This window comes from Azolla caroliniana, unplaced genomic scaffold (genome assembly GCF_043228905.1).
Source record: "Azolla caroliniana isolate FFs.n. ecotype wild unplaced genomic scaffold, voAzoCaro1.0.p SCAF_88, whole genome shotgun sequence".
Taxonomy (NCBI): Eukaryota; Viridiplantae; Streptophyta; class Polypodiopsida; order Salviniales; family Salviniaceae; genus Azolla; species Azolla caroliniana.
The window spans coordinates 50,705-67,462 of NW_028230523.1; the positions used below are offsets into that span (position 1 = coordinate 50,705).

At 36.2% G+C, this 16,758-nt stretch overlaps 2 protein-coding genes across 2 annotated transcripts; one reads left to right on the forward strand and one right to left on the reverse strand.

Annotated features, from left to right (window-relative positions):
* Window positions 1–2,704: 2,704 nt before the first annotated feature.
* LOC147849290 (putative dolichyl-diphosphooligosaccharide--protein glycosyltransferase subunit 3B) lies at window positions 2,705–3,989 on the reverse strand. The gene has a single exon (XM_087337683.1). The coding sequence runs from the start codon at window positions 3,952–3,954 to the stop codon at window positions 2,872–2,874; it is 1,083 nt and encodes a 360-aa protein (XP_087193809.1). The 5' UTR covers window positions 3,955–3,989; the 3' UTR covers window positions 2,705–2,871.
* Window positions 3,990–5,593: 1,604 nt separating this feature from the next.
* LOC147849291 (glucose-6-phosphate isomerase, cytosolic-like) lies at window positions 5,594–14,823 on the forward strand. Its single transcript, XM_087337681.1, has 23 exons — window positions 5,594–5,708; window positions 5,977–6,053; window positions 6,971–7,052; window positions 7,132–7,179; window positions 8,806–8,961; window positions 9,042–9,138; window positions 9,222–9,264; window positions 9,451–9,518; window positions 9,603–9,687; window positions 9,763–9,811; window positions 9,907–9,979; window positions 10,074–10,134; window positions 10,236–10,302; window positions 11,075–11,131; window positions 11,214–11,267; window positions 11,785–11,913; window positions 12,016–12,079; window positions 12,176–12,249; window positions 12,319–12,372; window positions 12,447–12,515; window positions 13,663–13,752; window positions 13,841–13,948; window positions 14,164–14,823. Exons 1-23 carry the CDS (start codon window positions 5,664–5,666, stop codon window positions 14,227–14,229), a joined length of 1,716 nt encoding a protein of 571 aa, XP_087193807.1. The 5' UTR covers window positions 5,594–5,663; the 3' UTR covers window positions 14,230–14,823.
* Window positions 14,824–16,758: the final 1,935 nt, after the last annotated feature.

Consider the following 16,758-nt stretch of genomic DNA (forward strand, 5'->3'; position numbering starts at 1 on the left):
CACAAATTGAAAAAATTGACCTGTTCACAATCCTATTCTTAGATATAGAAACAAGAGGCAAGAGTCAAAAGAGAATCCTAGAGAGAGAGAATGAAAGAAAGAAAGAAAGAAACATATATTAACGTCTTTTAAGAGGCCAAAATGGCCTATAAGAAAGACCAAACAAGAGATTACATCGCAAGTCTTGTCTGGTCTTTGAGAACAACAAATCAAAATAAATAAATATTTCTAAGTAAATAAGATAAAAGGAGATTAAAGACTCTGGTTTTCGGCACATATAAGAGAGAGATAGAGACCCAGTTCTGTGTCCTTGAATAAAGATCCTTTTTGTCCGGACATTCTTTGTCCCACATGCTCTTATTCCACGTGGCTTGTTTCTATAACGAACTAAGCCGGCCACTGCCAAGGAGTCTTCGAAAGCACAAGGGCGGCCATATGATCATGTCGAGAAGTATGGTCACCAATGCCCAATGCTCACTAGGATGATCCACATTGGATCCTTCAAACACCGAGACTACATTGTGTGTATGCTTGTTATCCACACACGTCCAAACCTTCTTCTTGTGCCAACATTCTTCAATTTGTTGTTGCTATTGTAAAGACATTTGCTTCGTAAAAGATACATCCACACATGGCGATCACATTGCTTTGCTTGTTTAGTGCAATCTTTTCAAAATTATGGACAACGTGCATTCAGATAATTTGAAGGGCTCCATGTCCATGGTGCTTGGTGTTCAAAATGGGAGGACATTGGCAATCAAATATAGGTTGAGGATCAAAGGTATTGTTTGTGTTTTTTGGAAGTCTCCATCCAAGCATTTTCTTTCATTCTTTTGTAGGACCAATATTTCATTTTAAGCCTAGAGCACAATTATGAAAATTATGTCCACATATTATTCAAAGGAATAGTTCTATTTAGTCCATCTCTAAAACATAGAATCAAAAGTATTTTAGAATGCAAAGCATGGCTTTCATTGTTTGGGTGATGCAAAACACAATTGCGTGTGCATAACGCACAACTAAACACTATGGATCAAAACTAGTAAATCTGGATAGATGACTAGTAGCAACATGCCTAAGGACAAATGATGTAGCTAAGATCAAGTTGAGTTTTCAATTATTCTTATTAGTATTGACTCTTTATCATCTATCATTTGCATTTACATTTGTTATATATAATGTTTTGGGCATCTCCCGTCTCAGTGAATAGTATGGGACTTGGGTGATGCATGGGTATGTCATCTCATGGGGCTCGTATATTGCATTGTCATATCCAAACATTGTCATATATTTTTAATATTGTTTCCTATTTTGCTTGACCTAAAGAGCCATATTGTGTTTGTACATTGTCTTATATGCTTCATGAATGGCTTGAAATCACTATCAATGACATCATGATGTCTAAATCCAAGTTGTCCCCATCAAGACCGCAAATTGTAACTTATTAGTCTTAATTCTTACACAACATATTGATATAATGCTATTTATCATAATATTTAATAAAAATAGACCTATAGCAACTTTACATGACTAGATTTAAAAATGCAAATCATATGTTTGAATTACGACTCAACTTGGTCATCATATTGGAGGCAAATGTGCTCTAGATGCCACATGTAAGAGTACTTTATACCCAACTTTTGGAGCTTCCTCTATCCAGCTTTCTCTACAACAAGGAACATACCCATTCAACTCTCCACCTTCCAACATATGAATAAAACCTTTAGAGCAATGAAATTGTTGGGAATTTTGTCATAAGAATCTACGCTTGTGTTTTATGTTCAACATTCATCATCAAGAGCAACGAGCATTTGTGTGACACATTGATCCATGAGGATATGAACCATGTTTCCCGTATGAATGGAAACATTCTTTGCATTAAACCAATCCATGAATACAAGTTTGTACTTCTGCAACATATTTCCTTCAAATAATATATAGAAACTTCTACAAATTTCCTCAATGCATGCTAATGATGCTTCCTTCACAAAGAAACCATCACCAATCCAGTTGTAGTCAATGTCATAGAGCCTTCAACCTTGATCAAATGTGATTTTGAAATAATAATTCAAAATGTCACAAGTTGTGAAGTTGTTAATTTTTATAACAATGTACATGGTGTATGGCTCATATTTTTAGACTTATCTCATAAATACGATAAATGCAGTGAAAAAAAAATCCAATCACTAAATTTAAGCATGAAAAATCAGGCCCAACTCCATGAAAGTCAAACTCTGCTTCCTATATCATGACACAACTTACTCTTTCAAGTTGGTGACTCTTTGATGATTCTTCCATTAATCTCAGATTTGATGGCACAACCCTGGAAGGTTACCTTATAGTTTACATTGCTACAGGAGTATGAATTCTGATATAATACTGCTATAAATGCTCAGCATATATTCATGCCTCAGGCAACTGCAATCCGCTTCAGAACTATTTACAATATTTATACATGCAGTGCATATATTGCAAAGCATGAATATGTTTTACGATCACAACATTGAAAAAAAATTGACAATTTCATATCATGTCTCACATTCATCTGATGCAAGGCACACTAACAATCACAATAGTAGAGAATGTATTGAACATTGCTTTGATTATGCCTCTTTAATAGTCGAACAAACAAAAGAAAAGTCTAAAGAATGAGCAAACAAAACAAAATTGGCTACGACCTCAATGCAAGATGCTACAAATAATGAACACTTCTTAATTTTGTTGGAAACTTCATTGCTGACTCAATCGACACAACAACAAAAAAACTAAGTCGCAAGCAATACAATAAATCCACTTGCATTGTATGTGTGAGTTTTAGTAAAATTTTGACCAGTGCTTCAACATTGCACATAAAAACTAATGCAATTCTATTTACCGCCATCGATTGGGCCAATAGCCATGGACACGATATCCAGTTTTCCAATTATCCAGGTATATGACTCTCTGGACGGCAAGGAAGCCAACCATCATGCATATCAACATGAAGACACGCTGCGTTGTGGTGTTCTTGATCATTACAAGGAAATGAGTAACGAAACCCATCATCAATCCAAGCACCATATAAAGGGAGCCAACAACAAAGCCTTCAGCACCCAGTTGAGTACCGGATGCCTGGTAAAAGAACACGAGCTTTCCTGGATTGTTCCTATCGGCCATGAAGAGTGGCATACCCCTAATGATGTTGTGCATGCCACCAGAGACACTGTAAAAGTACACAAAGAGTGCAAAAGCAGCCCAAACTTTAGGGTTATGGGCAGGCGTGTTACCCGCCAAAAGTTGTTTGATGGCAAAAGGAGTCACTGCAAGGAGGCCGGCTATGAGGAGAAAGAGTTGCTTTTTATTGATGGGGGGAGGCCTTTTAATGGGACCAACTTTGATCTTTGTTCGAGATTCAACAAAGGCAGCCATACCTTCGGCGGCACGGGCAATGTCACTTTGATCCATGGGATCGGCATCTTTTAGTGCGACACCGGGCAAAAGTACAGATATCCGTGGCAAAGAAGAGACTCCGAAAAGGGCGAAGCTTTGTTGGGATTGTTTAAATTCGAGATCTACAAAGAAGAGTTTAGAGGAGCTGGTGGAGGTACCTTCTTCTGCATTGCTGTTGTGGATATAGGACGATGAGAGGAGTCCAAATTCGCGTCGGAGGTGTTCCAGTTTTAGTTCCGAGTTCTCTCTGAGTTGGGCCGCATCGAAGAAGATGACTAATGCGAAGCCGCGACGATTCGTATTCTCTTCCACTACGAATTCCCGGACGCTCGAGTCATCGAACCGGATCACTCCATCGGGGGATCTGGCCTGTCGTTTTAGAAGCTCTGACACCTTGTCTCTGTTCTTGGAATTGTTACAGAGAACTGGATCCATACACAGAGAGGAGAAGAGGAAGACAGAGACATAGAGAAGAAGACGAAGGAGGAGGGAGGAACAAGGTCCCACTTCTGTGCTCCTCGCCATAGCCCGATCTGAATGGAAACAGAGGAGAAGAAGAAGAAGAAGAAGAAGAAGGGGAGAGTTGGATTTCTTTACATGATAATATATAACCTACTTATTATGTATTACTGTTTACACATTATTTTTCTTTACAAAAAAATTTTGTGTGTAAATACATAATAGAAGTAATAGTAATACATATGATACATACATACTTACAAGTTACATACATAGTTTTATCTTAGTAACAAGAAGAATAGATAAGTTTAGACGTGTGTGTGTGTGTGTGTGTGTGTGTGTTGACATGTTCACTTCTCAAAGTGCCTTGTATCATCGTTACTAACCCATGGGTCTTGGCAAGTCCATCGAACCGAAAAATTTTCCATCTTTGTTGCAACGCATTGCAGCAAAGCACCTAAGTGTAGAACATGGTATAGCCTTCACACACTCGCACCTTTGCACATCGTGTTTGGAAATTCGTCCACACCAAGTTCGTTCGGTACCTACAACGTGTTGAGTGGCTGATGGTGAACAAGTTGTTGTAGTTTAAGGTCAACTATGTAGTCTATTGCTCAATTGTTGTTCTTCTCCATTTTGACAACGATAGTTGGACCATAGGTGTCCCTTCTAAAGTTGGATTGCAGGTAAACTCAATCCTCACCCTTCATCTTTACAATTAAGGTTAAAATTATGGTCATAACATGTGAAAATCGTTTAATTGGATGCCATCCCTTTGTTCGTGAGGAATGCAATTGATAACATAGGTCTACGTTACCAATTTCCAAAATTCAAATATGACCAAGTTGATTGAGATCTAACACTTTCGTTGAGCATCACAAACCCAACGATTGGCATGCCTCCATATAACAATGCATGAAGAGAATCGAAACCTAGTGAAAAAAATAAAATGGAGGTTAATATATTAGTCAACAAATATATTGCATATATAACTATGACACAATGAGTCACAAAGGACTTGTTCGCCTTTGCCAATGTACTCAATCATGCCCATTTTATCTACTTTGTCTCCGTCAGTATATATTTCTCCGTTTCCAAGTTTGTTCATCACTGTATTAGTGAAGGCAATAAAGAGCTACGTATAGTTTATAGGATTTATCATTCGGTGAATGCTATAAACGGTGATGAGGGGACATCGAGTAGTCCAAACCATGCCTAAAATCGAGTAGCTGAGACGGTGTGTCACGGGAGCTGCCCCATCGTGGAACCCAATCAAGATCATGTGTGCAACCCCTTTGATGCCGAGGCATATATTTGAAAATATGCAATGGTCTAGATTTTGGGCGGAACGTAATATGGAGAAGCATTTGAGAAAATGGCATGAGGTGACCGGGGGTCGGGGCCCGGCCATGTTGGGCCATGGGGGGGGGGGGGGGGGGGGCGCGGCGATCGTGTCCGAGGTATGTTGGTTCGGTCCCAATGTGTTGCTTTTCCGCATGGTCATTCAAATTTCACACAAATGTCATCCAAGCAAGCCATTTTGGATTGAGTTTGGAGATGGGATATGATATTATGATATGACGCTCACAGTCTCTCTCTCTCTCTCTCTCACTCTCACTCACTGTCTTTGCATGAGTACATATCCCACATACAAGCGACATACGCAGACACCTACACGCTCAGAGAGATTCAGAAAGAGATAGAGAGAGAGTGTGCGTGTCTGTGTGTGATCTCCGTTCTGAAATCGAAGGTTTCTCCCCGACAGCGGAGTAGCTATGGCATCTCTCATCAGCGATCAAAACGCGTGGACGGATCTCCAGGTTAGTGGAAAAAAGCTATCTATCCATCCTTCCCCTCTTCCTTTTCTTTCTCTCTCCGTGTTTTCGTTTCCTCAGTGTTTTGTGAATAACCAACCTCTCTATTCGTTCTCTCTGTCTTTCAGAACCTCTGTTTCCTTTCTTTGTTTTCGTTTTTGTTTCTGTTTTTGTTTCCTCTTCGGGAATCAGTGTTTCCAATTGATTTCAAGACAACTGTCTTCTATGTCTTGTGTGTGATGAATTGTCTGTTTTTGGCTGTATATATGTACAGAGCCATGTCTCGGAAATCCAGAAGACTCATCTTCGTGAACTGCTTGCTGATGAAGATCGATGCAAATCTATGATAACGTATGTATTTTTCTTTTATTTCCTTTTGCTATCATAATGTATGTTTATGCATTCTAGACTAGCTAACCAGAAGATAATTTGTGCTACTTTGAACGGTCTTAGGAAATATAAGGTGACAATTGCTCATGTAATCTAGATAAGGTAACCAGAGACGATACATTTTACTACTTGAGAATATTTAAGGAAGGAAAAATCATGATTACTTGCCAGAAATTATGTTATGACTTCTGGACTAGATAATCTGTAGGCTAGATGGATCTTAAAAGTTTGCAACTTTGAGTTGATTGAAGTGAGGAAAGATTAGTATTTTAGATGATCTATACAGACCATATGTTATTCCTTCCAGACTATCTAATCTGTACATCAGCTACATCATGAATTATAATATGCGACCTGAGGGATAGGCACAATGATAATTATCCTGCATGAATGTAAATTATCGCTTATATATATTATGTTCATCGATTGTGGAGTTCATGTTTACGAACCAAGTTTGGTAAGATGCAAGAAATTTGGAGGATTCATTGGAATTCTGGTGTAGAAGCTGCAAAGAAAAGAGTAGACTTTGGAAATGGAAGGTGTAACACACTATTTTATGAAAGATGTAAAAGGTAGGGCACCAGTGAATGCATTGATTACATGCTATGCAAACAGTAGTAATAGTTTTGTGCCTTGAAGTTTTGGCAAAAATGTTGGGTGACAAGGTTGAAATAATCTTAGACTGTAGTATTTGTGGTTTTCATAGGTTGTCATGGCTACAGCCATTGTAATGTTGTTAGCCTATTCAGGTCGTCATGTATGCAGAATTTGACTAATGAAGCATATTTTGTTATGAATTTTTTTTTTATCACTTATATATATTATGTTGTGTTTTCATATTTTAAAAAAATTTAATGCAAACAATTTGTGTTCAAAAGGTCCTTTGATGGGATTCTGGTAGACTATTCCCGCCAACGGTTGACTGCAGAGACTATGAAGAAACTATTCCATTTAGCAGAGGTATATCCTCATTTCTATCCCATACATTGTAAATTTTCATTTAGATATTTATCTGAGTTGACACTCACTACCGATGCAGGTTGCTCACCTTAAGGAGAAGATCAACAAAATGTTCAATGGAGATCATGTATGTCTGAGACTCTGTGGTTATAGTTTATTTTCTTGTTTCCAACCATGGTATGTATAGAGAATTGGATCTTAAGAAATCATACAATCAAAATGAGTAAAGGACAAACTCGCGTCATTCAACATTAAAAGCTAATTAATAATGTCAGAATTTCTACGTTTTAGCACTAAGAAATACTACTGTATCTTGACTTCGAATTAGCTAGGTTGTCTCTCTTCTTGTTTACACAATTGTGTTGGTTTCCTATGAGAAATTTGGACATGGGATCGATGAAGTATACTGTAAGCCATACATGAGAATTCTTGGTCTAACTTCCTTATGTGGAAGATGCTTCATGTAGTGGAATACACTACTATAAACTGTATGATTTGTTGAGTAAAATTGTACAAGAAACAGTTTATCTGTCATCCTTATCTTTCCTTTTTATAAACCTTTTGTCCATACTCCGGAATAACTTATGCGATCAGCAAAAAAGTTCCTAGTTCACAAGATATCTAATTTCTTAGCAATGGTTTGTAACTCCCTCATTATTTAGTATATTAACTCTGATATGTATGTAAAGTGAAATGGTTATTAAAACCCCCAAAACAGATAATTTTATTACAAATATGATGGCTACCTATTGGAGTTATGTACTGAATGCCGTCGTTGAGAATGTATCAAGAAAAACAATAGAGATTGAGAGAAAAGAAATTACAATAGAGGAAGAACTGAAAGTGGAAAGCTAAGAGAAGTATCGGGGAAAAGCAGCTAATGAAAAGAACAATGAAAGGTGTAAAAAGCAATCCAAGTAAACAGATTGTGTGGGCTTTATTTGAGTTATGTTTTGGGATAAACTCTGTGATGCCTGGCTTTCTCATTATTTCCTCAAATGAACCTAAGTTTTTCAGAAATGCCTTTGGTCAAACACCCTCACGAGCAATTATATGTGCTATTTGAGTAATGATATGGTCAATGTCATCTTCTTTTCTCATTTAAATGTGCTGTTCGAGCAATCATATAGTCAATTCACATGTATTTCCTTCCCCAGGAGCATTTGTGGAAATAAAAATTTAGATTCCAGCATTCAGAATTTTCTGACATCTGAGCTGACTAAAAATATGTACCAGATATTGGGGGAAATAAAATTTGAAATTTCTGCATTCAATTTTTCTGCAATCTGAGCCAACTAAAATTATGTACTCAATACATATTTCTGTATAGTGGGAAATTGCACACCATCATCCATATAGTTAGAGAAATTGAGAATACATTTTCTATGTCGTACAATGTCTGGAAAGAAATGTTGTTTCAAATATGGTTCTTTTTGTTTTTAACTTAAATAATGTTTGGCTTAGAGCTTTTATTCTAAAATGGAAACCCTAAAATTAGAAATGCATATTGCCCTGTATACTATCAGCCGTAATCAATTTTCATGGTGAAGTGATGCACCAATGCATAGAAACCATGCTTCAATTTAAAGTTTCTTCCTTCTATGTTTTGCACACAATTTGAAGTTGCTTTGTGGAAATACAATTTGATATACATTTGATGTCTGGTTGCTGAATTTCTGTATCTACTCTGAAACCATCAGTAGTAACTCTATGCATAGACTTGCAGATTTAACAGCTGTTCCTAGTGTTACAGATCAATAAAACAGAAGATCGCTCTGTGCTTCATGTAGCACTACGGGCAAGCAGAGAGTCTGTAATCATAAGTGACTCCAAGAATGTTGTGCCGGAGGTATGGGAAGTGCTTGACAAGATACATACATTTTCAGATAAAGTGCGGGGTGGTGCATGGGTAAGAAAGTTTCTAGAAGAACTTCTAACGCCATCAAATAGTTTCTAAAATTAAAATTGATAAATCTGCATTTTATCCAGGTTGGTGCGACTGGAAAAACATTGACTGATGTTGTAGCTATTGGGATTGGAGGAAGTTTTTTAGGTCCACTTTTTGTTCATACAGCTCTCCAAACAGGTAAAATAGTCTGCCTTTCAATTTTAAATTCCTATTTTTAGAAATCAAGAAAGGGTGAAGTTCATTATTGTTGTAATAAACAGAACCTGATGCAGCTTCATTTTCTAAAGGACGGCAACTTCGGTTGTGAGTACATACTTCTGAACTGAGCAATAAAATTTTTGATGGAATGTATTTGCTATGTTTGCATTGTTCCCCCAAAAAATGGCCTTTTTCATGTTTGTTCTATATTGCAATTTCTACTGCAGTAGTGCACTATGTGAGCACAATTTGCATAGCATAACACATGAATTTGAAATATTTTATTTGCAGCTTGGCGAACGTGGATCCTATCGATGTTTCTCGAAGTTTACATGGTCTTTCTCCGGAGACGACTTTGGGTTCGTACGATAAAAGTACAATTATAGCTATATTTCCATGATATAGCACGAAGTTTCTAATATTAGATTATTTTGATGTTTCAGTTGTGATAGTATCAAAAACTTTCACAACAGCTGAAACAATGCTGAATGCAAGGACTGTTAGGAGTTGGATCACAACAGCTCTTGGGTAAAGCTCATGATTTGACTTATTATTTTTATTGGAAAGCTTATGTATTCCTACCTAAGTTGGTAAAACTTGCAGCATAGATGCAGTGTCAAAGCACATGGTTGCTGTGAGTACTAATCTCAAGGTAATAGTCATTTTGTATGTTTAACACTTCCGTATGGCATCCTGTTTTAATTTTGGAGAGATTTGCATGTTTTCTAAGCCTGTAGATTCTTACAGCTTGTTAAGGAGTTTGGAATTGATCCTCTGAATGCCTTCGCCTTCTGGGATTGGGTTGGTGGTCGTTACAGCGGTAATATTCTGTTTACGATTCTGCAAATCTGCTGGTCTCTTCCAGAAAGTTCCGTTAATGCTCAATCATGTGTTTCTATGTCATGTTGTCTTAGTGTGCAGTGCTGTTGGGATATTACCATTGTCTCTTCAGTATGGGTTCTCTGTAGCAAGCAAGTAAGTGCCTTCCATTTGTTCTTTGGATTGCATATGCTAACTGGTTTTGGAGTATCATTATTTCATAATATACTTTTTTGCCCTTGTCTCTGTCTTTGAAGATTCTTGGAAGGGGCTCGCAGCATTGATGATCATTTCCGGACGACTCCTTTTGAGAAAAATATCCCAGTAATGAATTCTTGAAATCCTTGTGATGTTAATTGTAAAGATGATTCAATTAAGAAAATGCTAAGAGATGGCGTACTGTTCTCCATACATGTATACCCCATCCTTATGCATGTAGCCAGCCATATAAGTGAACATGGTCGATGAAACATATATAAACTGTTTTGTCCATTTCATCTGGAGAATTAGTAAGAACATCATGTTTGCTCTTTTATGAGCCAATACAAGTGGGGCCCCCAGATGACCAAAACGGGGATGACACCCATATTAATGTGCCCATTTGTTGAACATGGACACTAGTCTCAATCAGATTATACATTGACCCTTTTGTACCTTGTTTGGAGATTCAGTAGAATGTTGTGTTGGCTCTTTTTAATGCATGAGCATGGATGGTAAATTAGGGATGACATAGTTTGCCACGCATGAGCATGATGAAGTTGATGATTTTGGACTTTTTGAGCTAATGAGGCAGTGTTAGGGAAGATTACAGTCTCAGCTTCGTTATTCATATTTCCATTCATGCTGTTTAGTTTAAGTTTCACTGCTCCTTTTCTCTTCGTTTGGTAATCTCTTTACTTAATATTTGTAGTTAAAACACTTGGTTTGGTAGCATAAATGGATGAGATTTCAGAAGATGGGAAGATAAGAAGTAATTTGAAACATTAAATTGTGCCTGTGTGTTAACAGTGTTATTTTATAGTTTATTACTGGTATTGTTTGTTCTGGAGAAAGTAACATTGATTCAATACAAACAAATTAGTCAGTGTTTTTGCAGGTACTTTTGGGCATTTTAAGTCTTTGGAATGTCTCTTTTCTTGGGCACCCAGCTCGGGTGTGAGGATTGGCAAGTTGATTTTAAATTTGTTATTCTACTTAAACCAACGTTTCTTGATAATTGTTAGTCTTTTTGGCAGGCCATTTTACCATATTGTCAGGCACTGGAGAAATTTGCTCCACACATCCAACAGGCATATTTTTTGCACGAATACAATTTTAAAAGTTTAAATTGCATCTAAAGAAGTTGCTACCTGCTGTCCGATATTTACTTGCTATATTTTTTTAGGGTTATTTTATATTATTTCACAATCTCTAATGCCTGTAAGGTTGGAGACCATCTGTTTACGTTGGATTTTTTGCTATTCTAAACTTCTCTTATCCATTGTTTCAGTTTTATAGAAGAGAAATGAATCAGTTATATAATGGTTATTTGTAGGCAAACTTTTAAAGTCAAAATTAGTGGCCTCTAACATGATAATGATTTCATGTTTTTTTTTTTGACAATGTGGCATCACACATAATAGGATCTATCCTTGTTACTATGGTTAAGTTCCATCTTGCAGGATCTTTCTCGGTTACTAGGGATGAGTTCCATCTAATAATGCCTGCAAAATTTTGCGCATACTAGTCAGAGATTTTGAATTTTATGTTTTGCATCAAGATAATCACACATGAAACAACAGTAAATGACAATTGATTATCACGCAGGTCAGTATGGAGAGCAATGGAAAAGGAGTTACTATCGATGGTGTCCGCCTTCCCTTTGAAGCTGGTGAAATTGACTTTGGAGAACCTGGAACCAATGGACAACACAGCTTTTACCAACTTATTCACCAAGTATGCTCAATGATGTGCTGAATAAATGTAAAGGGTTTTCTATGAATATATTCTTGATTAGATAGTACAGTTTGTGCAAACAATGTACATGTTCCCTTGCAGGGTCGCATTATTCCTTGCGATTTTATTGGAGTGATAGAAAGTCAACAACCAATATATTTAAAAGGTGTTATTTGTCTACACTCAAAAAATGTTGCTAATGCGAAGACTTACTGAGGTTTAGTCTGCAAAATCACGTCATAGCTCTTGTTTGTTTGAACAGGAGAAACTGTCAGCAATCATGATGAACTTATGTGCAATTTCTTTGCACAAGCTGATGCTCTTGCTTATGGGAAGGTACAACTACCTATTTTTATGATAAAAATGTCTTTTTATTTCTCATTTACAGTGTTTTTTGGTCTCTAGACACCTGAAGAGTTAAAAGCTGAAGCTGTGCCTGAACACTTGGTGCCTCATAAAGTAAGCAATGTTGATATTACTAAATGATTTTAATACTTTTTATATTGTTATATGATGAAATTCCTCTTCCACAGACATTTTCGGGGAACCGTCCATCTCTAAGTATCTTGCTGCCCAAGCTTACACCATATACAATTGGTCAGGTAACTTACACAGCCAAAAATGTCTTAATGGAGTTTCTATTTATGTTTATTGTGCTGCATTATCATTATATTCTTTTGTGAGTTTTGGTGACTGCATCTTAAGTCGAAAGTTAGTAAGTGAGCTATTTTACATAGGTTCTTGACAGAATCATCATGCTATAATCTACCAGAAATTCGTTATATAAACTCTGATGGCATTTCATGAACCATGACGTTAATTATAAACGAGCTGTTAAGGCTCTGTTCTTGACACTTGTACTTTGTTTGTCGCTCCATAACGATCATGTTGGTTGACCTTAGACCTTGAAAACCCTATATCCCTAAACCTTAAACGTTTATTGCTGCCGAACTATTGTACAGCTTGTCCATCATATCCCGTATCATGCTGGTTGTTACATGGCATTTCATGGACAATGTGGGTGGTTGTGACATCAATACTTGGTTGATTGTGGTCAGAGGTGGGTCATCCAAGTTATGGTTAGATAATTGGGTGGATGTGCTAGCAATCTTTAACTTCCTTCAGGCCTTCTTTTAGACCACCATTATACCAGATGGAGTGAGTCGGTGGTTGAGGAAGTGAATATTCCAAATTTGGCTGAGTCCAAACTGTAGGACCCTGCTGAATCAAGTCAGGCAGGCTGTTTTCACGGTAATGATATCAAAGATGGTGAAGTCTTAATGAAATATAAGGTTATGGGCTTCAATAGTCGAATTTAGTGCCAGATGTTCCCTAACCATTATGAAGCTTTATGGAGAGGAAGAGGAGCATATATGTAAATGTATATGTGAATTCTGGGCATGTGTATTCATATACATACATACACACACACATACAAATGTATGTATACAAGCGTGTTTTTATGAACAAATATTTGATACATATGATCTACAAAAAGGCGAGCTAAAATGCAGAAAACCTAGTGGAGATATCGACCCTGTGATTGGAGCACACTGCAGCATCTTCTGCCTGAAGTTTCAGAAAAACTAGAGGGCCTCAAGTTTACATGTGATTTGCTTTGGCAAAACGTTATAGCTTCAAAATTTTGCATTTTTCTGTTCATACTCCAACCAACACATGCCCTACTTGGAGCCCAAAAGATTGAGTTAGGAAATAATGAACTGGATCTGATTATGAAGTTCTTTGCAGCTCTTGGCTATCTATGAACATCGGGTAGCTGTTCAGGGTTTCTTATGGGGTATCAACTCTTTTGATCAATGGGGCGTGGAACTTGGAAAGGTATATGTTTCAATGCAGAAGCTAAGTTCTTTTATCTGGCAAAAGTAAATTACCTAATTTGGTCAGAGTTTTTGTACAATGTGATCAGTCATTGGCATCTCATGTACGGAAGCAAATCAATGAGTCAAGAGTACATGGAAAGCCAGTTTCTGGGTTTAATTACAGCACTTCAACATTGCTTGATCATTATTTAAAGGTATATTTTGGCGTCACTTCTGTTAAAGGGGTATATGGCACAATAATTGTTAAAGTTTCAAACTATCAAATCTCAGTGCTCATTCTTGTGTTTTAAATTTGAATGCTTATTAAAAGACAGTTTATCTACAAAAGCAGTTCTCACTCGTGTTTTAATGTGGAATGGTTATTATAAGACAGTAAAGCTGATCTTGTTTCTGATTGTGGGGATTGCAGGTGAAATCAGATATTTATGAGTCCACTCACGATTCTTTTCCTGGGAGTATTTCTGAAGCCAAATGAAGTTTTGTAGTGACACATTTCTGAGCTGTGTCCAGCGATTGATATGGCTAGGTATACTAAATATATTGACCATTTATCCATAAATAAAGTATCATCATCCATCTTGATGCAGAACCAATACTTGTCTTAATTACTTAACTCATCATCACTGTGGATGGGAGTAGAACAATCATCTATAGTATTTCAACATGAATTTTTGTAGTGACACATTTCTGAGCTGTGTGCAGCGATTGATATGGTTAGGTATACTATATATATTGCCCATTTAGGTAGCATCATCCTTCTTGATGCAGAACTAACACTAGTCCTAATTACTCATCTCATCATCATCGTGGATAGGGATAGAACAATTATCTATAGTTATTCCAAAACTGACAAAGAAGTTGGCAACTCGAATTGATTTATAAATCAAGACTCACTGTGGAGCCTTCAAATAATGCCAACCTGTAAACTGTCCTAGCTCGAGAGGCTGATTGATGATACTCCAAATGGTCATTTTATAAGGAACAACATATCTAACTCTGGAATTGGATTGCTTTATCTTTGAAATTAGTCATAAATATATATTCAAATGGGATGAAGGTTTGAACTCAAGGGAGTTACATAGCTAGCAAAAGGTACTGGGGTGTAGGACGACAATGAATGAGTGTAAACGTTATGGCCTGAAAATCAATTGTGCGAACTTTCTTAGCTCAAAATCCATGGTTTATTTAGGCCTGGTATCTAGCCGCATACCACGCGGAATGCACTCATGTACCTACTACCAATCTTATACAATAGATGCAAGATTACAAAAATTAGTAACCCACTACCTAATACCAATTTTGATTAAATAGAAATGTAATGCCCTCGCCTTTGGATCTGTTGATCTCAAAATCTAAAATATAGCATGAGGGTAAATTTTGTGGTACCAGATGCTATTTTATGTTCATATGTTGACCTTTGATGTGGTTGCCTCTGGTTAAAACCCCTCAAACCATTCTTTTCTTAATGTAAATGTTCGTTGTTTATCATTAGTATTTTGATTCGTAATTTTGGTGTCATGCACTTATGATCTTTTATCTCTTTAGGTGTTTTATTCTTGGGCAATTGATGATCAATCCAGGAAGGTGGGGCAATTGTTTAATGACCATATTGTTAGTTTGATTTCGACTTTCTTTGTTAATGTTTGAATGATCATTTTTTAGTGATTTTTTTTTATGTTAGCTATATCGTTTAGTAATATTCAATCTGGTTTTTGATTGATTGTTTGTCAATGTTTAAACAGTGATTAATTGATAGGATGTTCAATTTAATGTTTCATCAATCATTCGTAGATATTCAATTTATAATTTAATTGATATTTTATGTAACACTAATTAGTTGTGAGTTTTATTAGACGATCGAAGATATGTAATCACTAATTTATTCAATATTAATTGATTGTTATCCATCCAAATTTTTTATCATTACCTATTCGTTTCGTGGATCATTGATTGCTTTTATATTTCTTATTTATCAATTATTAATTCATTGTTATTGTTTATTAATATATCGTTTTTCAATATTTTATTTGATATTTGTTGATTATTAATTAATTATTAGCGTGTGATGTTTAGTTGTGAAATCTCATTCATTCTCGCATTTACTGCTTCACGACTTAACATGGATCTCACAATTATATCCACAATTATTAATTGATTGTTATCCATCCAAATTTTTTATCATTACCTATTTCGTTTCGTGGATCATTGCTTGCTTTTATATTTCTTATTTATCAATTATTAATTCATTGTTATTGTTTATTAATATATCGTTTTTCAATATTTTATTTGATATTTGTTGATTATTAATTAATTATTAGCGTGTGATAGTTAGTTGTGAAATCTCATTCATTCTCGCATTTACTGCTTCACGACTTAACATGGATCTCACAATTATATCCACAATTATTAATTGATTGTTATCCATCCAAATTTTTTATCATTACCTATTTCGTTTCGTGGATCATTGCTTGCTTTTATATTTCTTATTTATCAATGATTAATTCATTGTTATTGTTTATTAATATATCGTTTTTCAATATTTTATTTGATATTTGTTGATTATTAATTAATTATTAGCGTGTGATGGTTAGTTGTGAAATCTCATTCATTCTCGCATTTATTGCTTCACGACTTAACATGGATCTCACAATTATATCCACACGTGACATGGATTACCAAAACCACCCATGTGGCTAAATTCAGTAATTACCCGGGTAATTTACGCCTTGTGCTCACATACTTATTATCTCTCGGGGATAGTTTAGTTACCTCTTGCACTCGAATGCTTATTATCTCGGGGATGGTTAAACACTACATGACCTGTAGATAATTTATGCCTGTGTAAACTCATATTCACTGAGGCTTGAAATTCATGGAAGTAATTTCCGAGCAAACAGATGGATGTAGGGGTGCAAGGTCAACTCCTTGTGTGAATACCCCTCTGAATGTATAAGGCGCTCTCACAGGTTTAGAGTAGAATAACATTCATGAATGTTTTCTATAT

Coding starts and splice junctions, on each gene's coding strand:
- LOC147849290 (XM_087337683.1), bottom strand. CDS start 3,954: ATGGCGAGGAGCACAGAAGTGGGACCTTGTTCCTCCCTCCTCCTTCGT.
- LOC147849291 (XM_087337681.1), top strand. CDS start 5,664: ATGGCATCTCTCATCAGCGATCAAAACGCGTGGACGGATCTCCAG. Junction 13,753..13,840: donor GGGGCGTGGAACTTGGAAAG/GTATATGTTTCA, acceptor CAATGTGATCAG/TCATTGGCATCTCATGTACG. Junction 13,949..14,163: donor TGCTTGATCATTATTTAAAG/GTATATTTTGGC, acceptor TGGGGATTGCAG/GTGAAATCAGATATTTATGA.